Genomic DNA, 15,309 nt, shown 5'->3' on the forward strand with positions numbered 1-15,309 from the left:
GGCTCATATGTTGTGTTTAGAACAGTGCTTGTCTACAATTCTTATCTTCATTACATCTTCATTACAGTTCATTTTACCATTGCAGAGTCTGTTAGTAACATGGTAACATTAAATATATAATGCAGCTAATTTAGAAAATAAATTTAATAGCTGTAAACCAGATGGGTCACAATGGCTAAATCTGTTTTTGATTATAGCCATGTGTGATCATCTCTTGTTAATGCTGATCAAATTCTATTATACTCTTGTTAAATCTGACAAGACTACCTATCACACACACAATCTCACACACACACATTGATGTCAATGGCAGGCGTTTCTATGGGTCTGGTGAGTTTTCTAATATCATGCCAACATGGATTGTTCATACAAAAAACACTCATGGCTCGAAAAAATTAAAGAGCATTGCACTACTGTCACAATCATGGTGGCATGACGAGGCAGGTGAACAGAGAGGATGACGAAACTGGATGAGGAAGAAGGACACTATTGCAAGACGTCGCAAAACCGGGGTTTTATTTGTGAAGAACAGGAGAGGGGAGACATCCGGCAACATGATGAACATGTAACGTAACAAAGACCCGACAGTGAACAGAAACGAACAGGGCAGCTTTATACATACACACAGGTGAAAACAATTAGGGAACATTACACCCCCTCCTAGGCACGACACCCGGCGGGTATCCTTATGAATCGAGTGGACAATGAGATGAGTCGAGAAGAATCGATTCAAGACGAGAAGATGAACAACTGAATGAATGATGACTGGTCCGGTATTCACAGCCAGTGTGGTGCTGGCAGGTCATCATCTGACAAGACTACCTATCCGCACCGTCCGCAGGCGCTCGCCGCTCATGGTCAATCTCCGGGTCGGGTCTTTCTGTCACAACCATGGCGGCATGACGAGGAGAAGGACACAGGAAAAGGACACAATCGCACAACGTCACGAAACCGGGCTTTAATGGGTGAAGAACAGGACAGGGGAGACATCCGGCAACATGGTGAACATGTAACATAACAAAGACCCGACGGTGAACAGAAACAAACAGGGCAGCTTTATACATTCGACACAGGTGAAAACGATTAGGGAACATTACACAGGACTAACGTGAAACTCCGGTCCGGATCCTAGTCATGACAACTACTAGGTACTTGGTGGACTGCGCAAAGCATGGTTTCAAAATGTTCTTTAGACTGCAGAAATAGAGACTTAAAACTATTATGTAAGTCGCGTCAGCAGTTCGAGGGAGAACAGAAACTAAAGTATTTCATGATGAAGTTGAGAAATGTTTCCGGAATCAACCGCTCCTATCATTCTACAGAAGGTGTTCTCCCAATTGTTGACAACCTAAAGTGGACCTAAAGAAAGAAGAAGTTTAGAAAAGTCCATAATGGATGTTCCAAAAAAGTACTATATCTAATTTTTATCTCCTTATCTTGTAATTATAACATGTGGGATTTTTGGATTTCAGACCAAAATTTTGATTAATGCTTTGGGTTCTTTCATTTGGGTATTTTTGTATAAAATAAATCAATATGAGCAATATTTCTGTAATGGAGGCTTCAAATCCCAGAGTGGACTGGAAGATGATCCTAGAGATAAGATGATCCTTTATTAGTTCCATAAGTGGGAAATTTAAAAGTGCAAAACTGAGACCGACTACAGGACCTCAAGTTTTGATGTGTGCGGCAAGATGTTGCATATCTTCTAGCAGTTGGTTTTGGCAAATGTTTGTTGCAACCATCTGTTGGGGCAACCAAACAAAAAAACTGGTATTAGGCATTGCTGTGGAGACCCTAGAGTTGGCTATGGATGTGGAGAGAAGGATGTCGGACTTCACTCACTGGACACAGCTTACTGGTTGAACAGTAGAGTTCCATCATTCCTCTGAGGCAGATTAACACTTATTATGGGCATTATGTGTAAATATATTTTACTCTATTCATTTAAATCTTTTGAGATCTGTGTGCATGTGTGTTATAGAGTCTGTGTGTGTGTGTTGTGGGGGATCTTGGTGTGTGTGCTGTCCACAGGTAGGAGTGAGGAACACATTCCAGGAAAGGTTACCATCAAAGATTCATATATTTATTCTTTTGAAGCTCAGTTCTTTGAACAAGACAGAGTGTTCTCCTCAGCCCAGCACAGCACAGCGTACCTCCCTTTAGTAGAGTTGTCCTCCCATGGGGTCAGGGTAAGGTTGCTTCCAGTCTGGTCTCATTACTGAAGATCTGTGACATCCTTGGATGAATAAATATCAAACCAAAATTTCAAGAGGCCACAACAATGAATAAATATCCATTTCACCAAGGATAAATACAAAACAAGCCAGTTCAGATTACTTTTCTTATCTTATAAAGAAAATTTCTTCTGATATTTTGCTGAAGAAGCCAGTTAGATGACTCGGTAGGACAGTTAACATTGGAGTAACAAGTAGGCCAACCTGGGGAATGCAGTCAGTCGAGAAAGCCAAGGGGGAGTTGAAAGGCAAGCATCCTCATCACCCTGGCAACATGCCTAGCAATGCTGGCTGAAGGAGAGAGGAGTGTGAATGAGTGACGTAATGCCAGTGGCGCCAGGCAGTCTGTGCCGCCCGGCCATTTGAATCAGCTGTCAGTGCAGAAAAGGCTCTCCTTATTGAAAGGAAGTGCACAGCGATGCTTAAGAAAAGGAGGGCAAGGGGGTGAAAAAAGTTCAAATTAGTGCTCGGGAAAGGAGTAAAATCCCAGTGTGTGAGTAAAGAGCAAACCATGAGTAAAGAGCAAGCAAGTTTAAAAAAATAAAAATAAAAAATAATAACTTGGAAATATATTACAATATTACTATTATACAATAGTTGTAAATATGGAACAAAATATGTATACAGTTATTATGGGATAAATTTTTCATCACTTTTCAGAATATTATAATCTCAGGACAGACACCGGAATAGGACCACAATTTAATACTGCAAAAAAGCGGCTAATAGCTATAAACGATTCCCCACGTCCGCCGCTAGGGGCGCGCATGAGCGTGGTTACCGAAACGTGTAAAACGCGTCCTGCGTCCCAGGATGTCCAATTAACCTTTATTTCGTATTCTGGACGCAAGACTTCAGCCACAAAGGCCCAGTAAGGCGTGAAAATTTGTTTCTGTGTTCTGTGCCTTAATTATATTACTTCTCTACAGTCACATACGTTTGCACATGAGTTGCCTCTTGCGTTACACGTTACACGTTACACACACCCCTCCGGTACGGACCCACCGCAGCAGGGACACGCCTTGTTACGCGAGCCAGCGCTCCACCGTGGGCATCGGGAGGCTTGTGATTGATCAGTTTCTCGTCCAGAAGTGTCACCCAGCCGCGGCTGGCGCCTCCCCGTCTCTCTATAAAACCCGCACGACGCGTGGTCGTGCAGGAAGGACGCGAATCGGGGAGGATCGGAGAGAACCCGGCGCCAGCGCATCGTCACACGTCCCGCATTAGACCTAGAAGAGAACTACCTCGATCAGGATTTCTCTTTTCTTGCTGAAAGATGAAGGCGACGAGTCCGGCTCCCCCCCGCAAGGATTCCTCGCTGCACTGCGTGTCGGAGCGCGGCGTGCACATCGGCCGCTGCAGGATGGAAGAGGAAGAGCTGTTCTGCCTGCAGTACGACATGAACGACTGCTACAGCCGCCTCAAGCGCCTGGTGCCCACCATCCCGCAGGACAAGAAGGTCAGCAAGGTGGAGATCCTGCAGCATGTGATCGACTATATTCTGGACCTGCAGCTGGCTCTGGAGACGCACCCGGCGCTGCTGAAGCAGCAGCCCGCCGCCACCGCCGCCGCCGCCGCCCGGACGCCGCTGACGGTCCTCAACACGGAGCAGGTGAGCCGGGGCTCCCGGTGGACCCCCCAAAACACGCATTTCTCATGCATTGCATTGCAAAAGCAAGAAAAAGAAATAATGATATGTATATATGTACGTGTGTGTGGGGGTGGGGGGGTGCTTTTGGCGCACAAAGAAAGAAATGAATGAAGACGCGCACGACGCAGCCTGTAATAAAGTTGTGCAGACCGCAGGACGCGCATCAGATGGGATGTGATGGCAGCCAGACCCTCATGCATTTGTTTACTTCTGATTCTCTCCATAGAGGACGTCAATAGGAAAAAAGCAGGAGGACCCGATTTTATGTCGCTGAACTGTGGCGCGTTGGTGAGTTCCATTAATATCATTATTATTAAAAGCATTTTCATAGTGCATGTTTCTATTTATGTCCGATGAACAGCTGCAGTTTGGCCGTTTGTGTGCCCGCAGGCTAGAGCAGGATTAGAATTTTTTTTTAATATTATTATTATCGTTCTTTCTTTTATTACTGCGTCCCTGAAACAGTCAGCTTGCCTGTGCAGCCCACAGCAGCAGGGAGAGACACTCGGAACATTGACTGCAACTTGGACACAGCTGTCTGTTGTGCAATAACAGTCCCCTTATGCGGCACGCCGCACACACACACACACACGCACGCACACACTCACCCGCCCACCCGGACGCGCACTCAGAGGGTTAAAGTGTCGACTCGCAGGCAAATGCGCAGGGAACTGGTTTAGCATGCAGCTGTGTCTCCAAGGTCTGCCCCGCGGGCGGCCGGCAGGCAGCGTGCTTGTTGTCTGACCTGGTTTGTTTTGGGTTGTTGATCAAGCATGCCCTGTGTTTTGTTGGTGGCGCCAGTCAGTCTGGGGCTGGCGGTTCACACACCCCTTCTATTCATTCCTGTTCCACAGGTGCACACATAGCCGATCCAAAGCCAAGCCGAGCTTCGCCAGAGAATCAGAGAACAAGCCATGACGAGGCTGAATCGCCGGGGAGGGACATTGCAAAGCGCTGTGTGTGTGAGTGTGTGTGTTGGGGGGGGGGGGAAGCAAGACAAAAAAAAAAAGCATTAACAAACTAATCGCTACTAAAAATATAACCTATAAACACCACAATTTCCGGCTTTCCCAGTGCCGTTTCCCCTCACCGCATTGGCATCTCCTCTCAAGTGACACATAATTGTAGAAATCTGGGAAAGAAAAAAAAAAAAAAACACGGATAGAGACAGAGGGGGGAAAAAACATTCCCTGAAAGGTTCTGCTGCAAAGACTCAAGACTTGACAGGGGCTGCAATTCCACAGAAACACTGGATCTGAGTCGAAACAACAAAAAAAAAAGTGTATTAAAAATTCTGCCTGTAAAGCTGTACTAAAACAATGCTAAAAAAGAAATATTGTACATGCTGTGACATCTATTGTTTAAAATAGGTGATTTGTGTTGCACAGAAATCTCCTTGAGATAAGCTGGTATAATATTGTAAAGAATCTGAGCTAGCCATGGAAATGAATGCTGTATATATATTGAAAATGTTCTATAAATGTGTGTGGAAAATAATATCTCTATGCTCCTGCAGACCGATTGTAATTATATAAGATATTTTTTATGGGAGAAAATGTTTTGTTATGTAAATACCGTGTTTTCACTTTTCTTGGTGTAGTGAATGAATACATCATGTTCAGCTAATAAAGTCTCCACCTCACCTCAGTTTCACATCTGCTCCCATTTTTATTCCCATTTTCAGATGGTTGAAATAAGCATTAACGTCTGGACAGAACTGATTGGCTTATGGAGTAACTAGTGTGTAAAAAGGGTGTGACTCAGTCTCCCCTTGGCACAAGATTTTGACAGGAGCTTTGAACAAAGGCTAAAGCGCCTTTAGTGAAACATTTGGCAAATATTAACTTCAGTCAAGTCGTATAATAATTACAATGTAGGTACTATATGAGTAAGTGGTCATTCTTCAATATTGTTCAGGGGGGGAAAATAAAATAGTTTCAGGTGGTTCCTCAGGTCTATTTCTTTAAGGCAGTGTCCCTTGTCATGGTCAGCATCAGATTTTGCGTCTGCCTGGCTAAATAGGTTAATTGATTAACACGCTGTGGAAAAATGGAGAGATGGTCTCCTGCATTGTTTACCATTTTACAGGCATACATTAAATAGGCATCTGGGTTTTACCGTTTATATTGATATAATATTCTTTAAACATGAAATATGAATTTCAGGGCTTTTTGAGTTGCAGAGGAATAAAAGAACTGTGTTCAGGGTCCATGAGAAATCTATGAATTTTGCGTTTTAAAGGTAATTTCAAAGAACATGTTATCTTCCTTTTGGTCACATGTTCGTGCCTTTGGGCACTTTTTTAAAATTCTGCCATGCATCTTTTGCATCAGCTGCCATTTGACCCTTAGATTTTTTTTTTGTGTTGTTCATATCATTATGGGGTCTCATTCCATTAAAGAATTTGGGATTTTGACAAGGAATAATCTTCTCCTTGGATAAGATGGACTGTTTTAGAGGGTGGTTTTAGCCTAGTGGGTAACACACACACCTATGAACCAGAAGACTCCGGTTCAAACCCCACTTATTACCATTGTGTCCCTGAGCAAGACACTTAACCCTGAGAGTCTCTGGGGGACTGTCCCTGTAACTACTGATTGTAAGGCGCTCTGGATAAGGGCGTCTGATAAATGCTCTAAATATAAATGTAGCATAGTATTTCTATTTGATTTACTCATTTGTGTTCTATTTGTGTTCTCATTTGTGCCCCTCCTCGGGCATGGCTGCCCACTGCTCACCAAGGGTGATTGTTAAAAGCAGAGGACACATTTCGTTGGGTTACCGTGTGCTGTGTTGCAGTGTTTCACAATGACAAACACTTAAGCTACTGAGCTTGTAGAGCAATGAACGCTGGTATCTGTTTCTGCCTCACACAGACTGCAATCCAGCACTGTACACACTGAAAGGGCTAATTACTATGATTATGTTTAATATAATTGTTTCCAAAGTCATAGATGAGCGTGAGGCAGCGGCGCTCGATACCGGCCTGCCTGGTGTGCAGCGGCTTCACTGGTTTTTTGAGGTTTGAGCACCTGTTCCTGCAGCTCAGGTGTTCTTCTCATCTCCATGTGTACACGCCAGGCCCAGATCGTGGGAAACAATCGCATCCTGTGTGATAAGAGGCGCTCCACAGTCTGTTGGTCAATCACCGGTGAGCTGCAGTCAGCCAGGGGCCAGTAAGCCAGAGGGACCTGCAGCCCCACGTATTATTATCACGTGGCTGGGCTGCCTGTTGTAAAGTAGCAAATTGTTTGAACAGGTGTGTGTGTGTGTGTGTGTGTTGTGTATGCATTGGTGTGGGAGTGGTTGGGTGTTTCCATGTGCACGTGACAGCAAACTACTACAGGAAAAAATATATAAGAAAAAAAAAAAATAATAATAGTAATAAGATTCCAAGCCACCTTTTGGGAGAAACAAAGGAAATTTTATACACTTTATTTATCTGTTCAAATAATGTATTAAATGTTTCACACACCAATAAATAAACAAATTGAATTTGTAATTTCTCTTCAGTGAAAATGAATTTGAGTTTGAGACACACTTGCAGATTTTCCCATGTGCACAATCCATATGGCAGACGGCTGTCTAATTTTACGAGGTTCCCTGATCCCCTCCGAATTTTTTTTATTTTTTTTAAACGATTGCCTGTTCTCGACAATCACCAGCCGTCCCCATTTACAGAAACATAACATTCCTGCTACGGCAAAAGATAGGACAAAAAACGCTCGCTCTTGGACACTGCTTAATTACTGACTAATTAGACTGGAGTGATTAAATATCTCATATTTTGTGGTAATTGCTGCTATTTAAGGCTGCTATTAACGCTGAAATTCCCGCTGTCAACATTTAATCATAAACAGAAGAGAAGAAAGCGTTCTCTGCTGAGAGATGGGCAGAAAAGAAAGATTTGTTGGATTCTGATGATGAAAAATGCATATATTGGCTTAAATGAAATCAATTATGAAAACTGCTATCAAATTAACATTAAAGTTAAGTAATAACAGACATAATCAAAACCAACCAAACCGAGTAGCTCATTCTATGCTAAAACAAGGGAGGCAACTGTAGAAGGATGGATGGAGGGAGGGAAAACAGAGGGGAATAAAGCCAGGCCTGGCACAGTCCAGTGCCAACTGCCAGCTCCTGGGAGACCGGCAATGAATTACTGAAATGAAGTCCGTGACGAATGCCGGCCTGGTTGCCTTTCTTTTCGGTCCTTTTCCTCTCCTCCCTCCTCCCTTGCATCAGGAATAGTAGCAGCTCCCCCGCCTCCCTCCCCTGAGAGCGGCAGAGTGAATAAGTGAAGCGGAGGATGAGAGATCAGCCAAGTCCCCTCCACATGATCACAGTCAGTGAGGGCGAGGGGGGCAGGCAGGACGGAAGCTGCTGCAACAGCAGCCGTTTTGTCTAAACGCATCCTCGGGGCGCTGTGATCCAGCCAATATGCTGCTCCAAATGGTGCTGGCATGCGGCAGGGCAACTGGTGCTCTGCGGCCCGGGAGTGTACACAACAACCGCTACCTTCAGATCTCATACAAATCATTCGCATCACAGTTATATGGGAGATATGCAAATTTAGTCAAAACATTAAAATAAATCACGTGGATTAAATGTTTTTGTCCTCTTAAAAAGAAACATGCTTCAAATTTTATTTACTGATCCCAATGAATCCAAATCACATAACCCTGGATATACATGCACAATATTTATTGTACCTTGAAATGAGAAATGGCAGTTAAATTGTTAACTACTGATTAATATGAAAAAGTTGAATCCTGAGGAAATATGACCAATCGTGTGATTTGTTTTCTGTATTAATTTAATTGCATGACAAGCTCTGTCCTTGATAGCAGATGAAACTCAGTAATGCCAATTAAAAAAAATACACTAATAATAAAAATTCATTCTTGAGCTTGTAAAATCAATAACCAGTGCTATCAGTTATAGTCCTGTTATCTAAGCTTGATTCTTCCGACTAATCAGCCAGTGTAATTTGGCATAGACTCAACACCTAATTCACATGTTCATTTGTTCTGGTTCAGGGGTCAGAATAAATACCTCTGACACTGGGATTATGGAACAGATGGTCCTTCTATTAGAGTTGTTTTTGTTGTGGGACTTCTTAAAATATCATCAACAAACGCGTCTTTATAAAAAAACGCACATCAAAGCTGTTGCTCCATTTGCAAGTCTTCCGGTTGGGCTGATAAGGTGGCTTTTGACATTTCACTGTCCCTTGCCAAGGAATTGGCAAATCGCTATGCAGCTATGGCAATTGCTTTTATACAGACGAATGGCAAAAGTGATGGTGCACATTATAAAATCAATGACAATCAAGTATCTTGGGTTCCTTTTAAAATTGTCCAGTGGGGATCTTTGGACCTGTGACATTTGCATGACATCAAAGATCAAGTTTTTGCTAATTTAATATTTTCATACATAGCAGGAAATTGTGCTTTTAATCACCAAAATACATGCTAAATATTTTTGCTCAATTAACATTGATGAAATTTGAATGTCATCCACCTTCTACTATTCCCATGCAAGGGCAATGACTTAATAATATCTGTAGAAGATGAAGAAGATTACATGTGCTGGGCATATTTTTCATAATGCGTTTAAGTTTAATAGAGAGGTGAAAATATTTTTTGGTTGTTATTCAATCCATGTCAACAAAAGAAAACTTTCAGCTGCATAATTCATACAAAGAATGCAAAGACATGAATCAGAGGAACTGGATGCAGCACTTTCCTGTGTACTGGGTTGGGGGTGCTGGCATGACAACCGTATCTATGGAACTGGTTCCATCAGCAGGAAGTTGCCAGATCAGGGGTCTCTGAAGCTGCAACCAGACTGTCCCCTCACCGCCTCTTTCTCCAGCTCGTTAGAGGCAGAGGAAATGAAACCTCCCTAGAGCCGGCAGTGTATGTAATGAGAAATGTGACACTCTATGTCGCAAGCGCCCTTCAACGCGTTTGCCTAATGGCCTTTGAAAGCGGTTTTTGTGTGATGGTGCTGGTCCTCTGAATGACCACTGAACAACTGGGAGAAGTCACACTGGACCTGAAGTGAAATTAATACAATTATTGTAAAACATATATTTACATTTACATTTAGAGCAATTATCAGATGCACTTATCCAGAGCGACTTACAATCAGTAGTTACAGGGACAGTCCCCCCTTGGAGACATTCAGGGTTAAGTGTCTTGCTCAGGGACACAATGGTAGAAAGTGTGATTTGAGCCTGGGTCTTCTGGTTGATAGGCGAATGTGTTACCCACTAGGCTACTACCACCCATCTTACCTGCACTACGTACCTCTTTCGGATGCAATGCATGCATTACACATGAAGTCACAGGATGTTTATAGCAAAACACGTTCTTCATGGCTCCCTGCTGGTCTTACACAAGCATTTTGTTGCTACAGTTTACAAGTTTGGAAATGCCCTGGTGTTCAGGTCCCATGTCTGAAGATTGTTGCCACGCATGTCAGCTTGTACTGCTGGTCTGGATGGGTGAGTTGAACATAATAGCATAAACATTTTTTTTTTTAAACACCCAGGATTAATAACATTAATCTATGTTTATTACAGGCCAAATAAAAACACTGCTCATTTAAAATGTAGTTATAAGACACCATTAGGACAATGTACAAATGCATCTATAAGTGAAATTGAATGGATGTGTAACAGAGCCCAGGTGTCCATTACCAGTAAACACTCTGAACAGCCAAATTTTTTATTGATTGTACAGTTCTTGCCTTAACAAACGTGCAGTGTTCTTAAATGATAATAAACATTTGGTTGTAATTAGACCAACTAGTTGTGATCAAACTAATGGGAATAATGGGAAGGACTGAATTTTAAATGATTCGTAGGTACTGGGGAAGGGGTGGAGCTAAGAGTTTACCAAATGGGTTAGAGGGGGATTTACTGGTGTAAAAACTGTGTAAAATGATTTATAAAGTATTGTGAGACTATGTATCTGAAATGTTTTAAAATGCATAATAGTTTATTATTTGATGAATGTACAATACAATATTGTTGAACTGTTTAAATGTTTGGTTAAAGATAATTGATTATTGTCTGTTAGCTAACTGGTCGAGAGATTAAGGTGACTGACGATAGAGAGAGGTTTGACTTACTGTTTATTTATTTTAATACATTTATTGAATCTTTTTTATTGAAAGACCTTTTAATGAGTGGAGTCTGCTCCGAATTACATACAGTTTTGTGTCATCTTCCTTGCCACCATCTCCGCTTAGATGTGCTGCGCAGGGGGATCTTCATTCCCCCATTACAGTTTATGCATGAATTGCAACAAAATAAACCAACCCTTGCCAAAGCACAGATTCACTGAATCCAGCTATTTTTATGTGACTTGTATCCAAACCCTCCAAACATCTTTTAATGTCAGTGTACTAAACACTTACCTGATATGTCTTGTTCAACAACCAACAACCTTTGTTGCTAATTACAGTGTTATTAAAGACGATAAAATATTTCAAAGGAGTCAGTTTTTCATTTTTCTTCTGTAATAAAAATTCTGAAAACAGCAAATTGCTTATTTGATTAAAATAGAAACTGTGGGTAGATACTAAAAGCATAATTTACCCCATAATTCAATCAATTTTGTGCTATTAAATGCATGTTCCCTGAATAGTTTTCTGTTGCACAATTTGCAAGTAATTTCACCTTTTTTTTGTTGTTTCAATTGTGAGTACAATCTGGGAGACCAATATGAATTTTAATTTCTAGACGGCTGCTAATTTTCCCTCACTGGACACCCTTGCTCAGTCAAGCTGCTGAATGCTTGAAGGAAAGCAGATCCTGTGTTTGACCCAGGTCTGGTTCAGGTGACAGCTGTCACTCACTTGTGACGAGTGTTGACAGGGTATCAGACTCCTCGCAGCTACGGTCTGAACAGGGCGGCTGCCGGCGACACAAAGACACCGACAAGACAAAGAAACACATCGCTGGCAGAAACCTGTCAGGATGCCGCACAGCCAGCAGTGTGAGGACGATTGGTGGTGTGAGTGTGTGTGACCACAGCACTGGGTTGACAATTTTTTCTAAAGAAATGAATAAAAGTATGTAAGCCTTAGTGAATGATCACATATATATTATTGGCTAGTTATAAGTCTATAACATAACTGTGTCAGATTTATGATTGCACATTTCGATTTTTTTAATACCAGTGAGCCTGCTGGTGACAGTGTTGTGAGGTGGTGTCACAAATAAACTAATTAACATAAATAAATTAGGAACTGGAAACACCCTTGACTGTAATAATGTGGTTCCAGTGCACTGGGTGTGTGTGACTGTGTATTTCCATTTGTATCTGTATACACAAGTGTGTGTGTACAGAGGACAAACAAGATAATATCTTCTCTTGATGTGCTTTTAGTCAATCTTTGGGATGGATTTCAATTCATTGCATGCATTTGCATCTGAGCACATGAGCAGTCATGTGGCATGATCTGAAAATAATATAAATGCTCATACAGAAGATTTATCATTGGCCCTAAAAGTCCTTTACCTTCCATCTCAATTCCATCTCTTGCATCCATGTCATTATTTAGACTGACAAAACTGCGTTAACAGTGCAAAATGTATTTTAACACACTGAAAATTAGTTGCTGCATTTAATGTTTAAATTTTGACAATACACACACACACACACACACACATACACATATATATACACATACATACATACATACATACATGAGGCATTATGCTTCCTTGATTAATTTCATAAAATAATAATCTAGTGAATTGCTAGGAAATACGTCCTGTTCATGCCCTTGTACACTATTCTGTCTAAAATATGTTCTCATCACTGTTCATCAAAAGCATTATTAAATATTTAATATAATGCCAATAAAGCATATGCATCAACACATTTATTATGCATTGGCTGGTATGTATGAGACAAACCTTTGATATGCTTATGCAATACATAAAACATCATCTTTATATCTCCTCATTAAAAAAAACAATTACAATAATATGTATGGACGTTCTACTGTTCTAGCTGAGACAAATTAAGCTAAATGTTCCACTAAATGTTCATAGCTCTTTTTAAAAAAATTTGATATAAATATTATGTCACTAATTGCACAGACTGGATTACTCTTGTCATATTTTTAATGCACTGGATCCTGTCTTATTTTCTGCTGTTGTGTCTGGAAGAAGTATAGCAAGCAAAGATTGTGTTCAGAAGGTCAGCAAGCGTTAAAAAGTCACAGAACGTCTAGAGACAAATAAGCCTTCATAGTCTGTGCTGTCAGTCACACTAATTGTTAATATTCCATATTACAATAGCCCCATATTCTGACATTCGCATAACAAAAATTAGAATGCTTTATTCTGACCTGCTTACTTGTGATGTCACAACCATTCCTATGTATCCTCCCATGTGGCTTTTACGTTCTGCAAAATGCTGTATCTCTAAAACACGTCTGCCATGTGAAAATCGCTCAGTGTATGTGAATGATCTCGTCTTGGGTCACACAGAGTAGCTGTCCTCCAAAATGGTTCAGTCTCATGTCGAGAGCCTCTCTCTTTATTCTCAGTAAAAAAGGCTTCTCTAACAGAACCCTGAAGCCTGGTCTCCCTGTAACCAGTCAAGCGTGGTCCCGTTGGCATGGCAATCCACTCTTATTTATTTAATTCCGCGTGCGGATATTTATTAATTTATTTGCATTCACATTCGAGCCAAATGAAGTCCAATACCACCTCTTGCTAGCCCAGCCCCCACCTCCCCTGCCCCCCGCAGTGCTTTATTTGAGGCATGTAAATCTCATCTCGTATTCAGGGGTATTCCTAATATGCTTAGACATCTGAATATCATCCATTATTTATAAGTTGCTGTTTCTCTGGAACCACCGCCCCATTCCGGAGGACAAAGTAATGTGTGGTGTTGTGGCAGAATTACTGGCCTGTCTCTGACATGAAGAACAATGAGGGGGCTTGTCCTTTTTTATGAGGGCCAATTCGTCATCATTACACACCATCAGATGTTTTTAGCCTCCGTAAAAATATATATAATGTAATTTTATGAGAATATTTTAATTCAGGGGATTTGGTTCACATATAAAAATGGTCACTGGTCCAAAAGGGACACAGAAACAGGTTTACATTTTAACGTCTTAATTATAAAATTTTTCTGGTGTTCCGTTACCAATATCACAGTGATCCCAGATCATTTAAAATAATATGTCACGTGATAGAAAGCGGGAAGACAGTGACAGGTGATTCCTGCTTAATGAATCAACGCCGACCTGAGCCCACTGCTCAGTCATTGAGTTCAGCTCTGACCAAGCTCTTCTCGAGTTCAGTAACCCTGTACTATTTTCCTTCCTGTTCCAAAGTGTCTTGTCGCCTCTTGTTGTTTACCTACCCTTTCGGACACCAACGCAGACTGACGTTGCACTTTTGTAAACTGACTCGCGTTCGTAGTATAAAAGGGCGATACTCTCCAACTCCTTTGCACACTCCTGCAATTGAGGTTCCCTCATACTGCCAACACTCCCATTTCATTGGACCATCACAAATAATTCACCCGTCACAATTGAGGATGTCCACGGCAGGCTTTGTCTTTTCTTTCCTGCGCTCCTGAGTTCAGCTGAGGGTGAACAGTACAGGAGGTCCAAATGAATAAACACAGCATCTGTGCATATCGCTCTCTCCAGGTAGAGTAAAATGAGCTTTATGGTTCATTATGGTGGCAGAATGGTGAATGTGGTGCACATGGGGATTTATCCTGCTGACAAAAAAAGAACCCAGTATTGCTGGTTTTGCACTGATCAGTAACCCCACCCAGGACTTTCCCAAGCCCTCACACCATACTATACTTATACCAGCTTCCATTCACCACTTGCACACACAGTCAAAAATCAAATGCAGGTAATGTTGACCATATAGTCCAGGAGGGCATGATAATGAAGATCTACTTTAACTTGGTTAAAAGATATGGCTAGTGCTGGCTGGCTTCCAGGTTGACCAGGGTGTATCACAGGTGAGATATTTGATCCATTTTTACAATTTTCTGACCAGTTTACGATGGTCCAGCAAGTTCAAACACCTTTTCATGGCCAACTTTGACCAGCTTGTTTTGTGTTTTTGTGCTGCTCATTGTCACGACTACGGGCTTACGGGGGTTGGACATGTTGTGAAGGGGGTTTTATTAACAAATAAACAATAAACACAAATAAACAGCGGCGCGATGGCCAAAAACAATTTAACTACAATAACGAACGTAAACTTGCCCGCAGCCGTGTGGCGATTGCCAGAACTTAAAACGCATACATTCACCCACTGAAGTCAAGTTCATGTCTGAGTTCACGAAAATGCCGGAGATCTGGAAGGGGCGGAAACATCCGCAATTTAAGCGCTGTCAGGATTGGCCACCGGTGTTG

At 41.7% G+C, this 15,309-nt stretch overlaps 1 protein-coding gene and 1 long non-coding RNA gene across 4 annotated transcripts; one reads left to right on the forward strand and one right to left on the reverse strand.

The window, feature by feature from the left end:
• Window positions 1–1,004: 1,004 nt before the first annotated feature.
• Window positions 1,005–4,716, reverse strand: LOC114790593 (uncharacterized). 2 transcript variants are annotated; one of them, XR_003749841.1, is made up of 3 exons: window positions 4,634–4,716; window positions 2,442–2,528; window positions 1,005–2,239 (listed from the first exon to the last, which is right to left on the reverse strand). It is a non-coding gene; the product is annotated as an uncharacterized LOC114790593 (long non-coding RNA). The 2 variants fall into 2 exon arrangements; XR_003749842.1 differs by lacking the exon at window positions 4,634–4,716 and adding an exon at window positions 4,497–4,615.
• id4 (inhibitor of DNA binding 4) lies at window positions 3,278–11,297 on the forward strand. 2 transcript variants are annotated; one of them, XR_003749840.1, is made up of 4 exons: window positions 3,278–3,849; window positions 4,115–4,176; window positions 4,743–4,850; window positions 10,315–11,297. XR_003749840.1 is itself a non-coding variant. In XM_028980778.1 (3 exons), exons 1-2 carry the CDS (start codon window positions 3,514–3,516, stop codon window positions 4,160–4,162), a joined length of 384 nt encoding a protein of 127 aa, XP_028836611.1. In that variant the 5' UTR covers window positions 3,278–3,513; the 3' UTR covers window positions 4,163–4,176; window positions 4,743–5,535. The 2 variants fall into 2 exon arrangements, 1 of the variants encoding a protein (XP_028836611.1); XM_028980778.1 differs by lacking the exon at window positions 10,315–11,297 and having other exon boundaries at window positions 4,743–5,535.
• The last annotated feature ends 4,012 nt before the right edge of the window (window positions 11,298–15,309 follow it).

This window comes from Denticeps clupeoides, chromosome 5 (assembly GCF_900700375.1).
Source record: "Denticeps clupeoides chromosome 5, fDenClu1.1, whole genome shotgun sequence".
NCBI lineage: Eukaryota > Metazoa > Chordata > Actinopteri > Clupeiformes > Denticipitidae > Denticeps > Denticeps clupeoides.